Genomic DNA, 24,563 nt, shown 5'->3' on the forward strand with positions numbered 1-24,563 from the left:
GGGGTTGTTGAAGCTCTGTCGGCGATGGTTTGTTGATGCAAGCGCTAGGGCAAGGATCTGATGAAAAACGCTAAGGCTGATGCACTGGGTGGCGATGGTGCTTGATGAAGAAAAACGCTAGATCTGGGTCTTGCTTGGAGGGAAGTCCACCAAGGTCTTGTTGGAGAAGTTGCCTGCTGAGCTTGGCTCCTGTTGCCTCTTCTGCCAAATAGTGCTAGCTCTAGTTTGCTTATATACAAACTTAGCAAAATTGCCCTACCTACTTTCCAACAAAAGTCACTTAAAAATAATAAGTGAAAAATGTTAAAAATAGGTAAAATAGGCTAAATGCACTGGAAAATTTCCTTGATGGATTCTGATGGGAATACTGATGATCATGTTGTGTGCAACCAGAGGATATGCATCTACACTAAGTGACTAGGCATACACGGTTTACGAATAGACTCACAAAAGTGCCAGATCACTTCTAATCTAGACCGATTGGACTGAACTGAACCTTGATCATGCTGTAGCTTGTCCGCGGACACATAGGGTTGGATGTGTCACGTGACACAAGAACCTCAAGAACTCAAGACCCTCAAGAACCCAAGAACCAAGAACCACAAGAACCCAAGTTCCTCGTGAACTTCAGAACCCAAGACTTCAGTGTATGGTCATTACCCGAAGCGGAATGGATACTTCGCATGGAGGTGATGAGCATGGAAGAGGCGAAGAAGAATTTTTCCGACCAGGAGGTTTTTCCGACCCTCCCCCTTCCCCATCTACGCCAAAGATTACACCAACTCCTATGGAGGCTTTGGTCAAGTCGATGATGGACATGATGGTACGACAAGGTAGACAACGAGAAGTGTGGCACGAAGAAAGAATGGCAGCCATAGAGCGTGAGTGCGAGCAAGTGCGCTTGGCGGCCACAGAAAGAAACGCAGAATTGGATCGCGAGCACAAAGAAAGAATAGCCGAATTGGATCGCGAGCGTAAAGAAAGATGGTTAGAGCGTGAAGCGTAGACAGACCAACACATGCAAGAGTTTGTCCTACTATTCTCTAATGTGTAGGTGCAGAGTAAAGAGATTCAGGAGAAGGAGACTCTCTCAGTCTTGTCTTTTCCAAAGCACGACCCACATGATTTGCATGATAACGATAAGCGAGATGATAAGCATGATGATTTGCATGATCAAGATGTGATTATTCACGAGCATGATGATTTGCATGATCAAGATGTGATTATTCACGAACATGATGATTTGCAGGATAATGATGTGATTGTTCACAAGGATGATGGTTTAGTTGATACTTTTGCTAGTGAAGCTAACCTCATTGCAAATTCGATCAATCACGAAGAACCGATCTTGACTCTCGAGTCGAGGTCCAAAGAACCCTCATAGGAAGATTCGATCAATCACGAAGGACAGATCTTGGCTCTCGAGTCAAGGTCCAAAGAACCCCCACAGGAAGTATTATGTGTTCGAATGATTAGTCAGCACGCATTGTTCGATTGTTTCATTCGTGATGCTTTCGTGTATTTTAGTCACCGTCTTATGTGATCCCTTTTCATAGGCATGACATATTGTACGATGAGCACGATTCACTCATGAATGAGCACGGATGTATGCGGATTGCTCATGTTTGCATTCAAGGAATTCACATTCCATGTCTCTTCCTTGGCATGACAGTCTCAGAAAGAGCACAAGAAGGATTGAGCATCAAGCATAGGCATTTCCATTGTGATTTGTCACAGTTAATTGATTTAGATCAAAAAGACAAGTTTCGATTCCATTGTTTACGTGTGTTTGATGAACGGTTTGGCACTCCGTCTATATGTTCATCTACATTGCATGCACAATCTTTAAAGACGACTAGAATTTTTCCAGTCACTTTACACGGAATGGGTATGTTCATGTTTTTGTGTTGGAAGTGGTTTCATGAATTTTTATCCTCGGAGATTCTTGAAGAAGGTAGACGCATGACTATGGACGAAGTTGAAGCATCAAAGGAGCCACAAATGACTTTCTGTCGCTTTCGGCGCGGCCCAAAGAAGCAAGCGTTGCAGACCTTTATGAAGTTCAAGTATCGCATGACCCACGTATCAGAGTGGGCATGCGAAGAGTCCTTCCCAGGATTCCAGATGCTGTTGGCGATCTCCCTCGACGCCATACAGTTCGGTACCGGTACCTCACTTTGAAAAGGAGGGGATGTGAAACCGGCCCGTGGGGCGGTAGACGTTGGCTTTCACCCGAAATTCTTTACTTTAGAGACACACACACACAGAGCAATTTGCAAAGAGAACGTGCGAAGGGAATTAACACTTGAATACACACACGGCTCGGAAGCTAGAATGCCCCGAGCAGATGCTGACAACCTGTAGGCCCCAAAATTGGCGCCCCTTTCAGTATTTCTTTATTCTTTGAGAGGGAAAATTACAAAGTAAGGTCCTGGGAATCCTTTACCTGTATCACACTAGATACTACCTGATTTGGCCAATTTTCGGCAGCATAACAGTCCCAAAACTTGCGCGAAATCAATTCCCTTGCTGGATCTCACTTGCACTGGCGTAAACCCTTTGATTCCTGCCCAAAAACGGTAAATTCAGCTCGCTGTATTTACTGGTTTTTGCCCTGTTTTCATCCCCAAACAGTCCCTTAGCTGTCCTCTGCCAGTGGGGCACAATTCCCAAGGTTTTGGCATCCGTATGGCTGAAAAACAGTCAATTTTCTGCGCATACACAACGCTGAATTTGCACTTGTACGGTGACGTTATGACCCTCACCGGTGCCTACTTTGGAGTAGCAGCTAGCTACCCCTGTTCCTGCTCAAGGAGGCTCTTGCCTCAGCACAAAAGCATGAACCCACACAGCTGTACATCAGTCAAATGAAGAGCCCTCTTGTGGGGCATCACATAACTGCACGTAGGGGGGAGAGAGCAGTGTGTAGCGTGCAGGGCATCACTCCTAGCACCACATTGTACATGAGAGGGAAAGAAAGCCCTCCATAGCTCTTAACCTATGACAGGTTCTCAATGAAGCATCCCCCAAGCATAAATCGAGCGCCCCCTCTTCTGTGCTTGACCTGTAATGCATCTGTGAACAAATAGATGCAAAAAGAGAAAGATTTCCATGGCTGCCAAAACCTGCGTATCGCTGAAAACGCAGTAAAACAGCCCTGTAAACACGCATCTGATGCCTTCCAATGCTGAAAATGAGCTCCTTGGTCCAAGGTAAAGTCATGGGAAGCTCAAAAATGGAGAGAAATGCCCGAAAATCACAGTTATCAGCCTCCAAAACTACTCCAAAAAGTCAGTTACGAGTTCTGTTCTCCCAGACTTGGTAAATTGACCAAAAAGTACCACTTGGCATTCATACATGCAATTTTCCCGCATTGGGCGTCCTGCTTAAAAATCTCTCAACTGGTGCATCAGTTGACTTTGCAGTAGAGTAATAAAATGTTCCCCTTGTCATTCCGAAGGTAATGAACCGAACACATTTTACGGCCCAAAATAGCAGTTTCCTAATTTTAAGGAGATGTTTCCGTTGGGCTCCCACTGGTCATCTGACCATCTATCCTCATTGGGACCGCATCCCCAAAAGTGCAATGTGGCCCAATTGTCGGATACTTTTTGTTGGTGATCCCACCTTGACTTTATGCCTTTATTGAGTTCACTTCCTAGTATCCACCAACTTGCTAAGTGCGACGGGGGACCTACATGATCTTGAACTGAGCTTAGACATCCTTTTACTTTACGAGTTCCAGTGCCGACCAACTTCCCGTTTGCGGGTGAAACTACCGTTCACATTGGCCATACAATGTCCGACCATTTGCAACTTCAAAAGGAGGGTCTCAAAAATTAAACAAAAATCATTGGAAAGAAACCAACAACTAAGGTTAGCAGTTGCAACGTCCTCGTGATGACAGAATGTCACGTGCACGTCTAACCCTATGTGTACGTGGACAAGCTACTTCATGACTAGGGTTGGGTTCAGTTCAGTTTAGTTAGCTTACGAAGTGTTTTGGCACCTTTGTGAGTCTGTTCGTAGACCGTGCATGTCCAAGCACTTAGAGTAGATGCATATCCTATGGTTGCGCACAACATGATCATCAGCATTACATTAGATTCCATCAGGAGCATTTTACATTGCAGAAAACCTATCTTCCCTATTTTAGCCAATTTTCACTTATTGTTTTTAAGTGACTTTTGTTGGGAAACTGGGTAGGGCAATTTGACTCAGCCAGTATATAAGAAACCCTAGCGCTAGCACTTTCTGGAAGAAGAGGCAGTAGGGACCAGACATCCGACAGGCACCTTCTCAGCAAGACCTTCCCCAACAGCACACTTAGTGTTTTCGCCAACAGCAGAAGCCTTGCGTTTTTCATCAACAGCAAGCCTTGGCGTTTTTGCATTGCAGATCAGCCCCGGCATTAGCAGACCCCTAACGTTTTTGCATCTGGACAACATTCAGCCCTAGCGTTTTTGGATCAGCAAGACCACTCAGCGTTTTGCAGATTCATTGCGACAGAACCACAAGTAGCATCAACGTTTTCAGTTTTCAGCATCAAGACACCGCAATAGAAGTCCCGAACCTCGCAGATCTCACCTTCTTGCAGCAGATCCTCGCCGCACGGTCAGATCCACCAAAGTTTGCAGTTTCAGCCCGGAAAACGCAGATTTCAGTATCTGCGTTTTCAGCGTGTCATCGTCACATCGTCGTCATCGCCGTCGTCACTGACATAGAGTCAGAATTCAGCAGATAAAGATTTGCAAACTTCAGCCATTAGCGTTTTCAGATTTCAGCCCGTCTCGTTGTCGACATCGTTGGCAAGGCTATTGCATTGTAGAGATTTGTGCAATCAATAGTAGACCGCTCTCGCCATAGAGAGTGGGGCCTTCGGAGGAGGGTTTGACAAAATTCTGGTGTCGTATTCTTCTCTCTCTATCTCTCAATCTCAAAACCTTCATTCACAGTGTTTATCCACTTTGTTTGTGATCACTTGCACGCTCTCACTAAAGGAACGGAAGGCTCTCCCTACCGTAAGTAAAAGGAACCTTGAGCACAATTCGGAGCACTCATATGGAGCAAAGTTCAACATTCACATCCGTTGCACCTTACAGTTCATCGGCTGAACCTTCCTATGTTTGGCATAAAGTGGATCACGAGAGTAAGCAGGAAAGTGTTCCATGGGGACATTATTTTTGGCTTTTTTAAGCTTGTCGTGGTTGATTGGATTTGGCTGGGCCTTAGATTGCCTTGCGTGGCTGTTGTCATCACTAGCCTCTTCTTGTTCAAGGTCCTCATGTGTAACTTCTTCATAAACTTCCTCTGTAACGGGAAGGGCACCACTTGCCAACGGAAAAAACAGACGAGATAGATTTTTAAGCACTTCAAACAACTGAAGTGAAATAGATGCACGACACAGAGACACGGAGTGGTAGAGTTCCACTTGAGTCCCATCGGACGAGGTCCCATAAGTTGGTAAACATATTATTATTATTGTCTGCCCAACTCAGCAAGGATCCGTAAGTTGGTGAGAACTTCTGCTTCTTTTGCTGTCCCTAGGGTTTAGGCCCCTCGGTTAGGATCTACAGGTTGGCTCAGCTCTTCAGTGGCTTGACACGTGAGCAGTTTGTGACACCCCCCCCCTTGAAAGAAGAGTAATCGTCCGCGATTATAGTATATCTGCAAAACAACTGAAGTTAGTATGCTCCTCTGAGTTGCGATGGCTAGGAGGTGTTGCGTCCATGGTCGAGTTTTGCAGACTCAGATCGGACTTTTCAGGAGAAGAATGGACTGGTGCTTTCACCTGACAAGTTAGTGAAAGAGTGCAACAATAGCACAAACTGATCGAAAACAAAAAAATTGTAACTGAAAGAGAATACTTTAAACGAGTCACTGCGGGGTGTAGTTCCCGACTCAGAAATATTGGCCCCACCAACAGGCTCCCCTTGTGGTACTTTTTTTTTAAATTGCTCAAAAGTTTTCGGTTATAATGGCTAGTGCAAGCCCACTCATAATCTGAGTGCTAATGGCATTTTGGCCTCAGATTTAAAGCACACAAAAATCATCTGCTAACAATAGCAATCCCAGCGTAAAAAGTGCCATGTCTGTATGCCTGCCATGCCATCACATCCATATGCTGCCACATTAGCACATCTGAACAGTCGTGCAATTAGCGCTGTGAAATCTGGGCTGCTTCGCTTGGATTTGGGCATTGGAGTTCTGCCTCCATCACCATTTTGAGACACACCCTTTGTCATGGCTGACTTTGGATATAGAAAGTGGTTGTGGCTTTCTTGGTAGACACGAGGAGCTAGCATCTCGTTTTTCGAGTATTCTGTGCACGTTGGGAGGCCGCTCTTGTCCCCAGGATATGCAGCATTGGCTTAGCCCTTTCCTTTCACAGTTCTGGTCATTTATTTGGTGTCTTGGCATCAGTAATTGCACTTGTCTTCCGGCTGCTCCTCTAGCAGCCTCTCTATCAGTGTGTGCTAGCTTGTCTGTTTTTTTTGAGTTGTAGGCATGGGGCTTCTTTCTCTGTCTCAATGGTCTATGGTGTTCGTGTTTCTGATTTTATGAAGGTGATTAAGCTAATAATGAAAGCGTTGTGGCCATCATTGTCAAGACATGCTGGAGCAAGATGATGTTCTTTCATCACAAATGCTCGTTAATTTCCCACTTTAAGGATCACCTTGCTTTGTGCAGAGTATGCTTGTGAGTGAAGCTTTTTGCGAGCTATGGCCAGGGCAATTGTGCCTTCTGTTGCTGACATACAAGCTTTCAACAAGAAGAAAGCAGCCGCTGCTCGACAGTGGATGCTTCTGGACTCAAAAGGAGAGTCCATGGTGCTGGAGGTAGACAAGTATGCCATCATGCATCGGGTCGGAATCCATGCCCGAGACCTCAGAATTTTGGACCCTTTGCTTTCATACCCTTCAACCATTCTGGGTCGAGAACGTGCCATTGTTTTGAATTTAGAGGTGAGTATTACATCGTTTATCAAGCTTCTAGCCCCCTACTGCACCTTATCGCCATGTTATAGGCTTGTATTAAAGGTTTTTCATAAAGTTATACCCATTGATCTTTCAAATTTCTGAGTGGCGAATCATCTTGTGTAGTATCATTTTGTTTGTCATCTCAATGTTAACACCATGCATTCCAAGCCAGAGTTTGCAAGAGTCTGTGCAGTGTTTGATTTGATATAATAAGAACGCTCAATGCCAAAGCTGTCTAAAGCCCAATTGAGTTGCCATTGAACTAACACATTCGTGCGTGCACCAATTGAAATGTTTGATTTGTATGGTCTTGGTGGTTAGTTGTTGACATTTATGTTTCCATGACTGCAGCATATCAAGGCGGTTATTACAGCAGAGGAGGTACTGTGATTGCCTGTGTTCTGCTGAATTGTTGAAGGTGTCCTGACACATTCCGAGATGGTTTTCTGTTTAGGTGTTCTTACGCAACCCAGCAGATGAGAATGTGATACCAATTGTAGAGGAGCTGTGTCGCCGCCTACCAATGAGACGGGATGTTACCAACAACAATGTGGACATCAATGGTGTGGAACCAGCGAAGTTCAGAACGTCTTCCAAGTCTCGAATGTCACAAGACATGGAAGATGGTGAGTTACTTAGACAACCAACCATGCATTTTTATTTAAAGGTGGAGGTTTAGGCATTTGCAGCCATTTCTCTTGCAGGGAACAATGCCAGTTTTTGTCTGTGGCTGTTGCAGAGCCTCCATTTGAATTTAGAGCTTTAGAGGTTGCACTGGAAGCTATATGCAGTTATTTGGACGCCCGATCTACGGAATTGGAGTCTGCTGCCTATCCAGCTCTTGACGAACTTACTCGGAAGGTATGTTGTCTGGCTGGTTTTTAGGACATGGTGAATGTGACCTTCACTAGCTGTTGTTTTGTATAAATGATCTGACTCTGACATACAGAAGAATGTTGCCCATCAATTTCACCTCACAACTCTTATTTATCAATGGGATATTCGTGGGCACTTTATTCTAGTGTGCAGCCTAGCCATGCATTTCAAAAAACAAGTTACTTGAATAGTAAGGACAAAAAAGTCATAACAATGCTCCAACATAGGTTTCAAAGATGTGCAGTACATGCAATCTTGAATGTAGGAGTAAGATTGTGGCTTTAGATTTATATTTTTCCATCATTTGAGATACAATTTTGATCTTGTGTATGCATGAAAGAAGAATATGGTGCAGACCTTAACTGAAACGTGAAGTTTCTATTTAGACACAATTAAACATAGAGCCTGAGAAGGTGGGATAACTGTTGATTCACTTGCACAATTCTTGATGAAGCAAATGGAGGTGACGTGGTTTTTAGAGGCCCAAGTCAAAGGAATAGTTAAAAGCAAGGTAGTTGGCCTCTAGAGATGGAATTAAGTAGTGCAACTTTATGGAATATTGAGCCTTCTTGGAGATTCTTTTTATTCTGCCCGCTTCTTACCTTGTCAAATTTTCTTTTGGGTCAACCAAAAGTTTTTTTTTAAAAATTGTTCACCAATTCCGAATAAAACTGCATGCTTTACCACGTCAGGCTGTGCCATACAATGATTGGTGGTAAGAGTGCTGCAGCCAATGCACACTTTTCCCTGACAAACTAGGGTACTAGCATAGAAGCGATCTATCCTGGATAGATTCACTCTGCCTACTCTGCGGTCGAATCTGGAAAAGGAGAGCCAAGCAGCCAACTCACCCCCATGTACAGTAGCATGACCCCCCCCCCCCCCCCCCCCCCCCCCCCCCCCCCCCCCCCCCCCCCCCCCATGCACCACTGCTCTGCATGAGGTAGGGACTCCATCGAATGTGACCAAAACTCAGTCTGTGCACTCGCATGGTTGGGTGCATAGATGTTCAGAAAGCCCACAAGGCAGCCATGTATCTGCATAGTGACCCACTGGGCCCCGCCTGGCACATTGATGCCTCTGCCCACAATGGCTTGCTGCCATGAATCTGCGATAGTCATGCATAATCATACCTGCCATGAATCCACAATATTCATGCATAATCATACTTGATGTACTGTAAGGGCAAATCTGTCCCACTTGTATCAGCTTTGGCCATTTCCAAATTGTTTCCTTGATCTATTTGAAGGAATTAGACAAACATGATAAATCAAATAGCACTTTTGTGACTTGGGTGGTTCGGTTTACATTTTGACAGGGACTACCTTTCTGATGATGTGCGAGTGATCCTTACTCTAGCCGACAGACAAAAGAGTGGCAGTGTTATGTTATGCTGTGAACGGAGAGGAGAGTCTTGATACACAGAGGGACGTTGCTGCTAGATTAGCCCATGGCCTCATGGAGCTTAGTCGTTTCTTTCTCCAAGAGTCAACAACATGATTGGTTGTGGCCCGCGAGAAGGAGAAGCAACTACGATAGGGCATTGCCTTCTTACAGAGGATGCATGAGCGGCACCCAGGTAGTCCCTGGATGGAGGAGCAGATGTAGCAGGCTCGACTGGAGCTGATCGCCATTGAGGAGCGACGCCATGCATCTTAGTGGACCCAGGCGGGTGACAGAGTTACAATGAGTGTTTGCCGGTTGAGGAGACAGGAGGATGGGACGGTTGCTATAGAGCGTGAGGACACGGGCAACATCTACTGACTTTTACCGAGAGCTGCTCTCAGCTGAGCCATAGTCAGAGCGCAGGGATGCATACAGGGAGCAGGTGTGGGCACAAATGCCTTGCCTCATCAATGAGGAGACACGACAAATGCTTGAGAGCCCTCTCCTGCCAGAGGAGCTTCAGGAGGATCTCAGAGCACTCCCTCTAGTAGTTTCCTAGGAGAGGATAGTTTGACTCCCAACTTTTTCTTGGAGTATTGGGAGGTGCTGGACAAGACCTATGTTGTGCATACCAGCACATTTTGCACATTGGGGAGATGCCTGATAGCATGAGTGAGGGTTTGATCTACCTCATCCTCGAGGAGGGGGGATCTCTTGATGAGATTCGACAGTGGCAACCCATCACCATTCTCAACTCAGCCTACAAAATCTTGCAAAGGCTCTGAGTTTGAGGATTCAGCCACTACTTCAGAGCATCATACATGAGACTCGGACAAGCTTTGTCAAGGAGCATAGTATCCTTGACAACATGTTCACCTTTAGGGAGGCGACTATCCTCGCTTGCTTGCAAGGAGAGGACCTTGTGGTGCTCCTCGACTTTGAGAAGGCTTACGATAGAGTTGACTGGGACTTCTTGGAGGGCACTTTGTGGAGGATGGGTTTTTCAGATGTATGGATCAGAGGGGTGTCTGCTCTCTACAGGTGTGCTCATAGTCATGTGTTGCTAGCAGGAGGTCGAGGGGAACGCTTCATGCTTACAGGCTGAGTACGGCAGGGCTGCCCTCTTGGCCCCTTCTTGTTTCGTTTCTACCTAGAGATGATGAGCAGATTTTTGGCCTCCCAGGAGGTTGGTTTGTGTGAGCCTATGGACCTCAAGTTTGTTGATGTCACGTGACACATCCAACCCTATATGTGCGTGGACAAGCTACAACATGACCAGGGTTCAATTCAATCAAGTCAGTCTAGAATAGGAAGTGATCTGGCACTTTTGTGAGTCTGTTCGCAGACCGTGCATGTCCAAACACGTAGAGTAGATGCATATCCTCTGGTTGCACACAGCATGATCATCAGCATTACCATCAGAATCCATCACAATCCATCAGGAGCATTTTTATAGTGCATAGACCTATTTTCCCTATATTTGACATTTTTCACTTAATATTTTAAGCGACTTTTGTTGGGAAACTGAGTAGGGAAATTTGCCTAACACAATATAGAAGGAAACCCTAGCGCTAGTATTTCTGGCAGAAGCAGGAAGGAGAGCACAGGCACCCCGTGCAGCAGGCCCTGTGGAGCATCTTCTCAACAAGAATCAAGACCAAAGAACCTCAGCGTTTTCAGCTCTAAGCATCAACAATTTTTAGCACTCAGATCAGCGTTTTTGGAAGCCCTGTACCAGCGTTTCCAGCCCTGCATTGTAGCATTTTTGCACCCAGCAGATCAGTGTTTTTCATAGCCAGCATTGCAGCATTTTTGCAGCAGTGAATTCAGCCCCATAGATCAGCGATTTCAGCCATCTTCTGCAGCGTTTTCAAGCAGCCAATTCAGCGGTTTCAAGCAGCAGAACCTGGCGTTTTTCAGCGTAGAGACTTCAGCGTTTTTAGAGACAACAAGACAGCAAGACAGCATTTTCAGCAAGGTAACAAGTACATGGGACAGCCCCAACTTAGTGCGACAAGAACCAACTCACAGCATTCAGTTTTCAGCCTGAGCTTGGTCATCGTCGTCCGCACCGTCGACTTCGGCATAGCAGCAGTAAGACTCATTGCATCAGTATCTTGTACCAGATTGTGCAATCAATAGAATAGACTTCTCTCGCCATCGAGAGAAGGGCCCTTGGAGGAGGGTTTGACAACTTCTTGGTTTCGTATTCTTCTCTCTCTATCTCTCAGTCTCAGCACCTTCATTCACAGTGTTTATCCACTTTGTTTGTGATCACTTACACTCTCTCATTAAAGAACAGAAGGCTCTCCCTTCCCTAAGTAAAAGGAACCTTGAGCACAATTCGGAGCACTCATCTTGAGCAAAGTTCAACATTCACTTCCGCTGCACCTTACATTGATATCAGAGCTTTGGCAGTGTTCTGTATCACTCAAGGAAAGAACCACAAGAACCACATAATTTTTTTTGCTTGTTGCGGTCGCACGTAACCCAAGATTTCTTGGTCGTGTCGATTCCTAATCGTGTTTTTGAAGAGTGACAGGATACCCAAGAAAGAAGGGCTTGTCCAGCCTCCCCTTGTGCCTCTTTTCTCTCATTGAGAGCGGACCGTGCACTTTGCAACTGGCCAATCAACGTGAGGTGGGAAAAAGCAACCTTGGTGTGAGCGCAAGGCCTCCAAGGGGTGGGCCCTCGGAAAAGAGCAGAACTCGGGTGAAGAGAAGATCCTTCTCTAACACGGATTGCAAGCGAAAGAACCTCAAAAACCCCAAGACCCTCAAGAACCTCAAGAACCTCAAGACCCCCAAGCACCCAAGAACCCAAGACCCACAAGAACCCAAGTTCCTCGTGAACTTAAGAACCAAAGATCACAGTGTATGGTCATCACTCGAAGCGGAATGGATACTTCGCATGGAGATGATGGGCATGACAGTAGCTAAGAAGGATCTCACCACCAAGGAGGTTTTTCTGACCCTCCTCCTTCCCCATCTACGCCATGGGTTGTGCCAAATCCCATGATCCTCCCATTGATGATTCTCTCATGAAGTGTTATGGTCATGTGAATGGTCAGCGTTTTGTCATATTGTTTGACCTAAGCAGTATGCATGATTGGATTAGTGACTCTTTTGTCGAAAGAGCCCGCTTGGAGGTTCGTAAGACATCTCCTTTCGAGGTGTCTGGCTTCTCTCCCGGTATGGACTCTCTCATCACGCAAGAGTGCCTTGATGTTTTGTTCATTGTTCAATAAGTGTCCTTCTGCAGAAAATTTGTAGTCTCTCCTCTTTCAGGATGTGATATGCTTTTGGGCATTCGATGGTTTTGTGAACATAACCCTCTCATTGATTGGGCGGAAAATACGTTCATTTTCAATGCCAAAAGTGACTCTCCCCTTATCATTTGTGGAGAGCAAGTTGTTCATTCTTCATCTCTCATTTCTAATGTGCAGGCGAAGATTGAAAGGATTCAGGAGAAGGAGACTCTTTCAGTCTCGTCTTCTCCAAAGCACGACACACAAGAATTCCATGGTTTGCATGATAATGATAAGCATGATCAAGATGTGATTTCTCACAAACATGATGATTTGCAGGAAGATGATGTGATTGTTCACAAGGATGACGGTTTAGTTGCCACTTTTCCTAGTGAAGCTAACCTCATTGCAGATTCGTTCGATCACGAAGAATTGATCTTGGCTCTCGAATCGAGGTCCAAAGAACCCTCTGAGGAAGTATTATGTGCTCGAGTGATTAGTCAACACGCATTGTTCGATTGTTTCATTCGTGATCGTTTCTTGTATTTTAGTCAGCGTCTTTATGTGATCCCTTTCCAAAGGCATGCCATATTGTACGATGAACACGATTCGCTCATGAATGAGCACGAAAAGTCACATTCCATGTCTCTTCCTTGGTATGACACAGTTTCCGAAAGAGCTCAAGAAGGATTGAGCATCAAGCATCGGCATTTCCATTGTGATTTGCCACAGTTGATTGACTTAGATCAGACAGTCACGATTCGACCCCATTTTTTGCGTGTGTTTGATGAACGGTTGGGCACTCCGTCTCTATGTTCGTCTACATTGCATGCACCGTCCTTAAGGAAGACTAGAATTTTTCCAGCCACATTACATGGAATGGGTATGTTCATGTTTTTGTGTTGGAAGTGGTTTCATGAATTTTTAGCGTCGAAGATTTTTGAAGAAGGTAGACGCATGACTATAGACGAAGTTGAAGCATTGAAGGAGACTCAAAGGACTTTGTGTCGCTTTCGGCGCGGCCCATAGAAGCAGGCATTGCAGACCTTTATGAAGTTCAAGTATCGCACGACCCACGCATTAGAGTGGGCCAGCGAAGAGTCCTTTGCAGGATTCCGGATGCTATTGGCGATCTCCCTCGACGCCATACAGTTCGGTACCAGTACCTCACTTTGAAAAGGAGGGGATGTCATGTGACACATCCAACCCTATGTGTCCGTGGACAATGACCAGGGTTCAATTCAATCAAGTCAGTCTAGAATAGGATGTGTTCTGGCACTTTTGTGAGTCTGTTCGCAGACCGTGCATGTCCATACACTTAGAGTAGATGCATATCCTCTGGTTGCACACAACATGATCATCAGCATTACCATCAGAATCCATCAGGTGCATAGACCTATTTTCCCTATTTTTGATAGTTTTCACTTATTATTTTAAGTGACTTTTGTTGGGAAACTGGGTAGGGCAATTTGCCTAAGACAATATATAAGGAAACCCTAGCGCTAGCATTTCTGGCAGAAGCAGGAAGGAGAGCACAGACACCTCGTGCAGCAGGCCCTCTGGAGCATCTTCTCAACAAGAACCAAGACTTAAGAACCTCAGCATTTCAGCTCTAAGCATCAGCGATTTCAGCACTCAGATCAGCGTTTTTGGAAGCCCTGTACCAGCGTTTTCAGCCCTGCATTGTAGCGTTTTTGCACCCAGCAGATCAGCGTTTTTCATAGCCAGCATTGCAGCATTTTTGCAGGAGTGAATTCAGCCCCATAGATCAGCGATTTCAGCCATCTTCTGCAGTGTTTTCAAGCAGCCAATTCAGCGGTTTCAAGCAGCAGAACCTGGCGTTTTTCAGCTTAGAGACTTCAGCGTTTTTAGAGACCGCAAGACAGCGTTTTCAGCAAGGTAACGAGTACACGGGACAGCCCCAACTTAGTGCGACAAGAACCAACTCATAGCATTTAGTTTTCAGCCTCAGCTTCGTCATCGTCGTCCGCACCGCCGACTTCGGCATAGCAGCACTTAGACTCATTGCATCAGCATCTTGTACCAGATTGTGCAATCAATAGAATAGACTTCTCTCGTTATCGAGAGAAGGGCAGTTCGGAGCACTCATCTTGAGCAAAGTTCAACATTCACTTCCGCTGCACCTTACAACTGATGACTAAGGCATGTTTTTGGAGGGCTGTGAAGCCAAGTTGCACAGGTGTGAGCAGGCTTTGGAGGTGTTTTGTTGTGCATCAGGAGCATTTTTTAACTGGCGAATTACAATTTCTTTTTGGATTGGTGATGCTCCCATGCTTGACAGGATGCCTGGAGAGGGCTTTCGTTGGATCTCTCTAGATATGCTTGCTTGCTACTTGGGCTGCTAGGTTGGCTTGGATCGGTATTTCTTTATATTGCTTGAACTCAGTACAACGCCGGTACTCCAGACTCTGCACCTCTACGCGGGAGCGTGCCAGAGAATGAGCCCTTGGCTCATATTAAAAGGCCCTTGGCCATGACAAGCTGTTACATGAAAAGCCTTCAAACTCAAAAGCATCTGAACCCAGAAACTGGCTTAAAAAAAACTGCTCAACCCATTTCACGGAAATCCGTACAATTGCTACATCAGCATCGCAAAACGCGGAGACTTGTACTAACTGCCACATGGCACTGCCATCGCAAATCTTGGGCGTTCGACGTCCGTACAATTGCCACGTCATCATCTTCTACGCTTGTGTGTGTTGGTCCTGCTTTATTTTAATGGCTTTAGTTCCCCTGGGCCGCATCGGATGTGGTCCCGTAAGCTGGTGGGAACTTGTCTTTAAAAATAGGCCACTCGACAAGACTTTGCAAGTTGATAAAACTTCTTCTGCTGCTTGTTCTTCTTAGGGTTTAGGCCCCTCGACTGGGATCTATAGGTTGGCTCCGTACTTCAGTGGCTTGACATGGCAGCAGTTTGTGACATTTATTCTCAAAAGTTGTTGTTGTAAGGGAGTCAAAGTTTATAGAAAAGTTTTTGGTTAGTATGAGGGGGTATAGGAGGTGTAGTAGCAGAAAGAGGAAGATTAGAAGTAGGAAGAAGAGGTGCTGTGTTTGAAGCAACAACATCATTGGCAAAAGTAAGCTCTCTCGCCATCATCTTGTAACCAACTGTCGCCTAATCCATGAGCTCTTGCATAACACTCTTGTAATGGCGAATTGTTAGAGCTTATAAGTTGCATTCATGATTAATATAGTACTTAAAGACCAATGTGAATTGAAACGAAGTGAAATTAGAATCGTATTGGCTGATGAACTAGAGAAGCGTGTACAAGGTACCTCTATAATGTAGGGCTGGAGGGAGTATCTAGGGCTAGTACAACTTCAAAATAGCCCCTACAAAGGTGCGCCAACGCTAGAGGGATGGGGGCCTCATTTGCCATGATGTAGTCTCATTTGATAAAACTCAACAAGTGCACATGACTATCACATGAGTATCACAAGACTTTCTGCCGCATAGGCTACGACTGGACAAGGGATGTTACTCACCAAGGTACAAAGAATAGGTGACGGTGATGTTGGGGGCAACTTGGTGCATAGGACAAAATCCTTACCCAACATTATCTTGTAGAGACTTAGGAATATTATAAATTTGTGTTTCATAGTTAAGGGATTATGCACTTGCAAATTACTGTAAGGAATGTACTTGTCGCTTATGTCTAGATATTGTTTAAAACTAAAGTGTACACCATGCAAGTACTCATGGACCATGTGGCCTTGGGATATCAAATGATGGAAGGCAAACTTCGTTTTGCTATTGAAAAAGCTATTACTAAACTCGTGTCATTATCACATGACAAGCCTTTCATGATTGCAGTCTATGTCCTCTGTAAATAGATATTTTGCGAAAGAGCAATTATTGCTATCATCGCTTCTAGAGTGGTTGGATTTTCCATGCTTGTTCACTTACTAGGAAACCAATAGTGCTTGATCACCTATATGGATCAAGCCTAATGTTCAATGATTGTGGAATTATCACATGACAAGCCTTTCATGATTGCAGTCTTTGTCCTCTACAAATAGATATTTTGCGAAAGAGCAATCATTGCTATCATCGCTTTTAGAGTGGTTGGATTTTCCATGCTTGTTCACTTACTAGGAAACCAATAGTGCTTGATCACCTATATGGATCAAGCCTAATGTTCATTTATTGTGGAATTGTCAATGTATCGGAAAATTCTATTTCCTTCTTGCAAGTCTTGATGCTTGAAAAGGTGAAGAATTTGACTATATATTCTTCATCCAGCCGTGCCAAGATGGATAGAGAGATTAATTCTCAGGTGGTGGTAGAGGTTAGATGTTTTACGGCTGTTGTAGCCCAATGTCAAGCTATTCTACTCTTATGTACACCTGTGAAAGTCCTTTTTGGCTTAAAAGTGGTTTTTTTGTCTTGAGATTGTTTTCTACATAAGACATGTTTCCACATGCAAGAGAGATTGAATATAATTGAACAAAACTGAGAGGTACTGGCCCCACATATTGGCGCCCCTTCCCGGTATTTCTTTATTATTATACTTCAACAAGTACAATGTTTGAGAGTCCTCTCTCCCCGCAGTGCTCCCATGCAAAATTGCCGGAAGAGGAGGCAGTGACACACTTATAAAAGCCCTTGGCCTAGTGAAAAGCAATTACATGCAGCTTCAGTGCCCCAAAAGCAAGCACCCTTCGGGCCATCCCGTAAAACGCGGGCATCCGTACAGTGCCATATCAGTAGCATAATTCGCGCCGCGATTTGCAGGCCATGCCATACAGTGCTGCCACGTCAGCATGCTGCTACGCAATTTGGTGACCTGCTTTAATTTACAACTTATTTGGTCAGGACCTTTTAATTTGGGCCACTTGGACAGGTTCCTTAAGTTGAAGTTTCTTTTGATTCTTCCCGCGAGATGCACGGCCTCTTCTGTCTTGGGATTTTTCCTTTAGGCCATGCCACATCATCACTTTATGACATAAAACATTCATGTATTTAAAACTTTTCATAAGACGAGGGATTTTACACTATCATTTGTGCATTGGCAACTCATAATGGTCAAAATAAACATGAGCTAGACATAAAGATTGTGTTTTTCAATGGTCTGTAGTGCAACCTTGTGGTCTTGTTCAAAAAGGGTCTTGTAAGGTCTAAGCTGAGTCTTCTGTATTGCTAGGAGGTTTTCGTGAAGGCACTGCCTGAGTTACTAGAGGATGGCCATAGTTTGGAAAATATTGCAAATTTTGGAAATATGGAAAACTGTGGTTGAAACCCTTGCCTTAGGAGTCACTCCTACAACCCTCTTGCAAAAACGTGGGGTATTCCTCCGACTCCATGACCTTTCAGTCGCAAGTTGTGAGGGGAGTGGGTTGCTTGCTGGATTGAGCTTTGGTATCACTCTAGCAATTGGCTCCATGTGCCTACAAATGAAAACTGATAAAAAATAGTGCATAGGAGAAAACTACAAAGGAGTGTCACGTGCACATGGCTCTATGTTCCACATGGACATGCTATTATTATGTCTTCGGAGCTAGGGTTTGTCTATTTAGTCCATGGGGTTAAGTATCAGCAATCTTGTGAGCTTCTTTGCAGAACTGCATGCCAGGACAAGTCAGTCGATGGGTTGTTCCATTTCGGAACCCTCTTGCATGATTGTTTGTACACATGTTTGGCAAGTTTTGTTACACTTTGCGCATCTAGCAACACCAGCATGTAGCCTAGGATAAGTGCAATGTGTCGATCCGGTTCCCAGGTCAAATACATCACTAGGTTGGAAGAGGCTCACATTACCCTAAAATTAAGTGTGTGCACATTTTGGAATTTTGAAGGAAAAGTTTATAGACACACACTTTGAGGTCTGAATCTGGGCTCTTTGTGGATTAGCTACTGCAACTTTGAGGCTAGTGCACCCAACTTAAGGGCTGCTTTTCCTCACACTCAGTCCACCCACTAACCTATTGAATTCGAGGTCTGCCTCTCACCCTCAACCTAGGCGGTGACTTGCAGAGTTCTAGGTCCCAAACACCACTGTAAAAGAAGCCCCTTGCCCATTCTTGGGCGGAGGTGTGCAAGAACAAAAGCTAGCGTTTTCAGCTTCACTAATTGCAGCCATTTGAAAGAGGTTTGGACTACAAAAATGAAAAGTGAGGGTGGCTATAACTTAGAAAAATTTAATGCACCCTCTCATTACAAAAGATACAAAATTCAAGACCAATGTATTGTGGTAGAGCAACCAATGTGAGAGCCTAAAGATCCGAGAACATCGTATGATGAACCTAAAACACAAAAAAGATTGATTTGGTGGAACCAAGAGATAAATCGACACCAGCTTATATAGCCATGGAGCTTACAGAGGAAGAGATATAGCCCTTGATAGCTACCCTCAAACAATATAAAGATGTATTTGCATTGTCTTACAAAGATATGAAAGGGGTGGATCGTAGTATTTGCCACCACGTGATACCCCTCAAGAGAGACACTAAACAACCATCGTCAGCCTCTTCTCAGCCAATATCTTGGCTCAAGAAGAAGCTCCCTTAGCTACCCCATCTGTTGCACATCATCACCCTCATCCTTGCAGCTGCTAAAACTCAAGTCTGCTACCTTTTCAGTCCAGAATGTGCAGCCAGACTTGCGTTTGAGCATTCAGCCATAAATCCAGTTCACATTGGCTGTGCATATCATCTCTGGATCTCTCTCTTGGAGGTTGTATGCAGCCCACATCGAGTTGGATTACATTTCGACATCAGATCTGTGTTTTTGCAGTCAGCTTTCAGCCCCTTGAATCCTCTTACATCGGGTGTGCAAATCAGCGCCAGATCTTCCCATCGGAGGCTGGACGCAATTCACATTCAGACAATTCTCGTTGGTGCATCAAATTAGCCCTGGAGGTGTTTCATCTTGTAGTGTTTCCGTGGTGGTAATCTCCCTAGAGTTAAGTCGAGTTTTGCAGTGAGTAATATCAGCTGTGTACAATCTGTTTATGCATGAAAAGCAAATATCAATCTGATTTTCTTGAATTTCTGTTATCTAAAGGATTTAAAGCTTGCATGACAAGGGCAATACCAGCATGGATAATGGACAATAAAAAACTGCTTTTTGTGGTAGTGCTTAGTTTTGTACTAGTCTTTTATCAACTATAGATACAAGCATCTCTTAAAAAAGCATTTTGTGGACTGTGGTTTCTCTTCTTACACTCCCCCCCCCCCCCCCCCACACCCCCACCCCCACCCCCCAAACACACACACACACACACACACCAAACCCCCCCACTCCCAGGTAAGTGCATAGTTTGGTTAATACATCATATGGTTGCTTGCATATTCACTTGTATAAGGATCCCCTTGGGTTAAATAATCTTGTTTGGGGTGAGAGTCAAGTCCTAAGTAATTGTTTCTAGTTTTTCTTCTTTGTGAGAGTCTCTTTAAATGCTTCTGGAATCTTTGCTAACTTTAACATGCTTATCTATTGACAATTAGACGTGTGTTTCGTATTGATTGTGCTTTGTGTGTGTGTGTGTTTACAATAGATAAGTAGTCGGAACTTGGATCGGGTTCGGAAATTGAAGAGTGGGATGACTAGGCTCACAGCACGTGTTCAAAAGGTAGCATTTTAAGACGTTAGCTTTTGATTTATGGACCTTACCCAACCCCAATGATATATTCACTGGAGCCGTGTTTTTGTTGAAGTGACGTCTCTCTAATTGTTCAGGTTCGAGATGAGCTGGAGCAGCTTCTTGATGATGATGGTGATATGGCTGATCTTTTTCTGACAAGGAAATTAGCAAGTTCATCTTCTCCGGTAGGTGGCTCTTTGCCTCCGAACTGGGCAGTTGGATCTCCAACTATAGGCTCCAGGATCTCTCGAGCCAGTAGAGCCAGTGCTGGAACATATACAGCAGATAATGATGTGGAACAGCTTGAGATGCTTTTGGAGGTCCTTGGGTTTTTTAGATTTATTGCACAAATGTTTCTGAGGTTGTTAAATATGTACTTTGTAAACTTGTAACTGTATTTGCAGGCATATTTCATGCAAATTGATGGAACATTACACAAGCTTATAACAGTTAAGTATCATGTTTTGCTCATCTCTCTCTCTGCATGCACACATGTGCACATGTGCATGCCACGCGCACACTTGTGGGGGCCCCTTGAGAGGGTCCCAACAGTGTGTCTTCTTCTTCTTCTTCTTCTTCTTTTTCTTCTCTCTCTCTCTCTCTCTCTCTCTCTCTCTCTCTCTCTCTCTCTCTCTCTCTCTCTCGCGGTGCACCCACACCCTCTCACTATTGCATGTCGTGCACTGACACACTCTTATGAGGCATGTCCTGTGCAGGGTATGGCTTAACATTTTCTTCCCTAACCCTGAACTAGTCTTGTTTATTTGAACTTTAATGCTTTCTATTTAATTTCCAAGAATTATCCACCAACGATTGCCTGTGCTTAATTTTTAGCTCAGGGAATACATAGATGACACAGAAGATTACATTAATATTCAGGTTAGCAAAGTCTTTATGTTGTATCTTTAGGCAAGTAGTACTCATGAATGCCTGGGGGAACTAAGCCTTTAACTTGCTTGCAGCTTGATAATCATCGAAATCAGCTCATTCAGGTCGAGTCTTGTTCTACTTCATTTCACAGAAAAAGGTTGTTGAAATGCTGATCTGAAATAGTGAGTTTTTGTTTCTTCCAGCTTGAGCTAGTTTTGAGCGCAGGAACTGTGGTTATGGCAATCTATGCAGCAGTTGCAGGGATTTTTGGCATGAATATCCCTTATTCTTGGAATAAGGGCTACAACTATGTGTTCAAATGGGTAAGTTTAGTATCTTTTCAGGTCTTTTTGCATCATAGTGACATGGAAATGGTGTTTCAGGGGCTTGAAAACGGTAGTGCAACTGCGCAATGCCACAAGCAAAAAGGAAGAGAGAGTGATGAGTTTTTTTGGGGCTTGAAATACAGAAACAGTGGTTTTCCTATTCTATTTAAGGCCGAAATGTATTTAAATGTGTTGGAAAGCAAACAGAGGAAAACAATAAAATTGCCATGCGGCTGTATATCAATGACCTACGGTAGTGCAAGTGCCCTCTGCGCACACACACACACACACACACACACACACACACACACACACACACACACAGAGAGAGAGAGAGAGAGAGAGAGAGAGAGAGAGAGAGAGAGAGAGAGAGAGCTAGCTAGACAGAGAGAGCTCACAGAGGAGATTCGTCGCGTACAGGATGCTAGGTCTGAGTTCACTCATCATGCTTCAGTATCTCATTGGATAGCTAAAGCTGATCGAATGAATAAAGACTTCTTCGCTGCGCATAAAGAGCGCCCTCCTGGCACCACCCTTTGGACTTTGTGCGATGCTCAGGGGACACTACATATGCATCCTAATGTTATACTTGATATGTCTGCAGATTATTTTGAGACATTGTTCACTGCTGATGTATGCACTACTGAGGTTTTACTTGCCCGTGAGCAGATCTGGCACCACAAGCGACACCGTTGTACAGACACTATGGCAGAGATCTTGTTGGCACCCTTCACACTTGCAGAGCTCCATGCTGCTATAGAGAGTCTTGATCCATCCTCTTGTCCAGGAGAGGATGGCCTCACTAGAGCTTTCTTTTTGACATATTGGGATGTATTGCATATACCACTGCTTCGCGGTTGTCAGGATATCTTTGCATCAGAATATATGCATCCGGATCTTTGTTCAGGTCTCATATCTCTTATTCCGAAGGGGGGTGACACCACTGAGCTCCGACAGTGGAGACCTATTACCCTACTCCCTTCGGTCTATAAGATATTAGCGTTAATGATCAGCCATCGCTTGCGGCCGTTCTTACCAGATATTATTCATACTTCTCAGACAGGCTTTGTCATGGATCGATGCATCCTGGATAATATCTTCACTTTTTATGAGGCAGTAGAGTGGGCCAGATCATCTTTTGAGCCTCTCGCTTTTTTCATCCTTGACTTCGAGAAAGCATACGATCGTGTTGAGTGGTACTTTCTTGAAGGAACTTTAGCCAGGATGGGTTTCCCTTCGAGATGGATCTCAGGCATTTCCGCTCTCTTCAAGACTGCCAGCAGTGCTATTACTATTGGTGGCCGTGTCAGTCGCAGTTTTGAGCTTTCTCGATGTGTCCGTCAGGGATGTCCTCTAGCAGCATATCTGTATCTGTTTGTAGGAGAGACTATGTCCGACTTTCTTCGTGCTCAGAGTCATGCATTTTGTGGCTTGACCATGCCAGTACCTACAGCTCCAGACCTTATCGATCAGGAGTTTGCTGATGACACTATGCTCATGTTACGCTGTTTGCTAGCTGCTCTTGATGCCATGCGGGAGGCCCTAGAGGTTTTTTGCATTGCTAGTGGTGCAGGCATTAATTGGCATAAATCCTATGGGTTACTGGTTGGCAGTGATGACATACCTACTTGGGGGGTAGCTGATGGTTTCACATGGCTGCGATCGGGTCAGACATGCAGATATCTGGGCTTTCAGGTTGGATTCGATGTTACCTCACAACAGCAGTTTGCACCCGTACTACAGTCTATTCGTAGGAAGCTATGCCATTGGTCTTCATGTCATCTGTCGTTGGCTGGCCGTGCATTGGTCGCCAAACAGGTCATTCTGGCTACAGTATGGTATACGGCTTCTTGCTGGATATTACATTCTGGTGTGATAGCTCCGCTTCTCCGCTTAGTGCGGAACTTTTTATGGAGTGGCACAGATGGGACTACTGATACCCGTGCTCGAGTTCGCTGGTCCACGATTATTCGTCCTAGGTCAGAGGGAGGCCTTGGCATTATTGATCCAGAGTTACAGAGCTGCTCCCTTCTTACCAAGCTTATTGTTCGGGGTCTTTTTCTCGGACAAGAACCTTGGAAGATGCTTCTTCAAGCTGCTCTTTGCGCAGTGACTCCACGACTCGGCACTAGAGATGGTCATACTTGGCAGACAGGGTATCGTTTTCTCTTTACTGATGCCCCCTTGTCCACCGCCTCCCTCTCACCCTTCATCCGATCGCTCCTTCAGATTTGGGTTTCCATGCGACGGGCTATCATACACTCACCTCCCTCATGTCGTGAGGAGATTGAGCGCCAGCCTCTCATTTGGAATGCTGCAGTTCTTGATTCTTCGGTTGATCCACCTCGTCAGCTTGGAGAGAGGACTCACATTGATTGGGCTGCCTGGGACACTGGCCCTGCTGTCTCTATGCGGTTGTTTCATGAGACACGTATGCTGGATGTTGATTTTGTGGTAGAACATTATGACATTGGTCGCGGGGTGACAGACAGACTGCTTGAGATTGATTCCGCCGTTCCTTCACAGTGGGATGCAGTCATGCGAGGCACGGTTCAGATGCCTCCCCATTGTGGCTGGGAAGGCCTCTTTGCTCAGAGCATCTCTTATTAGCTCGTTTAGACACCATGCTATTCACAGTTGATACTGACCAGTCTCACGGGATTCATGCTAGATTGACATATGATGCCACCTCTCCGCACCTTGCCCTTCCCGGAACTCGATGGGAGGCCATCAGAGTAGTTGGCTCCCGCGGGAAGCGTCGTTGTGTTGACCCTCGTTTCGCTTCCGCTGATGCTGCACTTTGGAGGCTTGGGGTGTGGGAGGGTCGTACCCTATCTCAGCTTTATTGGGACCCAGGCGAGTGGCATTGGCCTCACTCTGACCCCACCGATGCACCTGTATCCTTCTTTGAGTACACTGTTAGGATTGGACGGTTAGCATTGATGAGACAGCAGCCAGAGCAGCCCACTCGTATGCGTTTCTGGTTACATTCAGGCCTCTCCCATGCCTATCTGCAGCAGTTTTGGTCCGCCATTTGGGATTTACATGCGGCTCGTCGTATTTATTTTTTCATGTGGATGATTGCACATGCGGGACTTCCAGTTGGGACTTGGCTAGCTACTATGGGTCATGATCCGTTATGTACTCGCTGTCCTTTGCGACTACCTGAGTCACCTGCACACTGTCTTTGGTCATGCTCAGCTTCCCATGTAGTGTGGCTTGCAGTTTGCTTTCTACTTAGCAGAGCAGGTGTTCAGCATGGATTTCTTACTTG

At 45.0% G+C, this 24,563-nt stretch overlaps 1 protein-coding gene across 2 annotated transcripts in view; it reads left to right on the top strand.

Annotated features, from left to right (window-relative positions):
- MGT9 (magnesium transporter 9) overlaps nt 1–24,563 on the top strand; it is a 55,758-nt gene that overhangs the window by 19,965 nt on the left and 11,230 nt on the right. Inside the window, exons 2-11 of one of the 2 annotated variants that reach the window (XM_086496336.1) lie at nt 6,691–6,965; nt 7,332–7,361; nt 7,435–7,606; nt 7,720–7,841; nt 20,007–20,081; nt 20,189–20,413; nt 20,498–20,542; nt 20,928–20,972; nt 21,056–21,085; nt 21,167–21,286. In XM_086496336.1, coding sequence (XP_086352462.1) covers nt 6,723–6,965; nt 7,332–7,361; nt 7,435–7,606; nt 7,720–7,841; nt 20,007–20,081; nt 20,189–20,413; nt 20,498–20,542; nt 20,928–20,972; nt 21,056–21,085; nt 21,167–21,286 — 1,107 coding nt within the window. In that variant the 5' untranslated portion in view covers nt 6,691–6,722. The remainder of the gene's footprint in view (nt 1–6,690; nt 6,966–7,331; nt 7,362–7,434; nt 7,607–7,719; nt 7,842–20,006; nt 20,082–20,188; nt 20,414–20,497; nt 20,543–20,927; nt 20,973–21,055; nt 21,086–21,166; nt 21,287–24,563) is intronic. The other variant, XM_086496337.1, reaches the window with a different exon arrangement.

This window comes from Adiantum capillus-veneris, chromosome 23, assembly GCF_014529385.1.
Source record: "Adiantum capillus-veneris isolate H3 chromosome 23, ASM1452938v2, whole genome shotgun sequence".
NCBI classification, from domain to species: Eukaryota; Viridiplantae; Streptophyta; class Polypodiopsida; order Polypodiales; family Pteridaceae; genus Adiantum; species Adiantum capillus-veneris.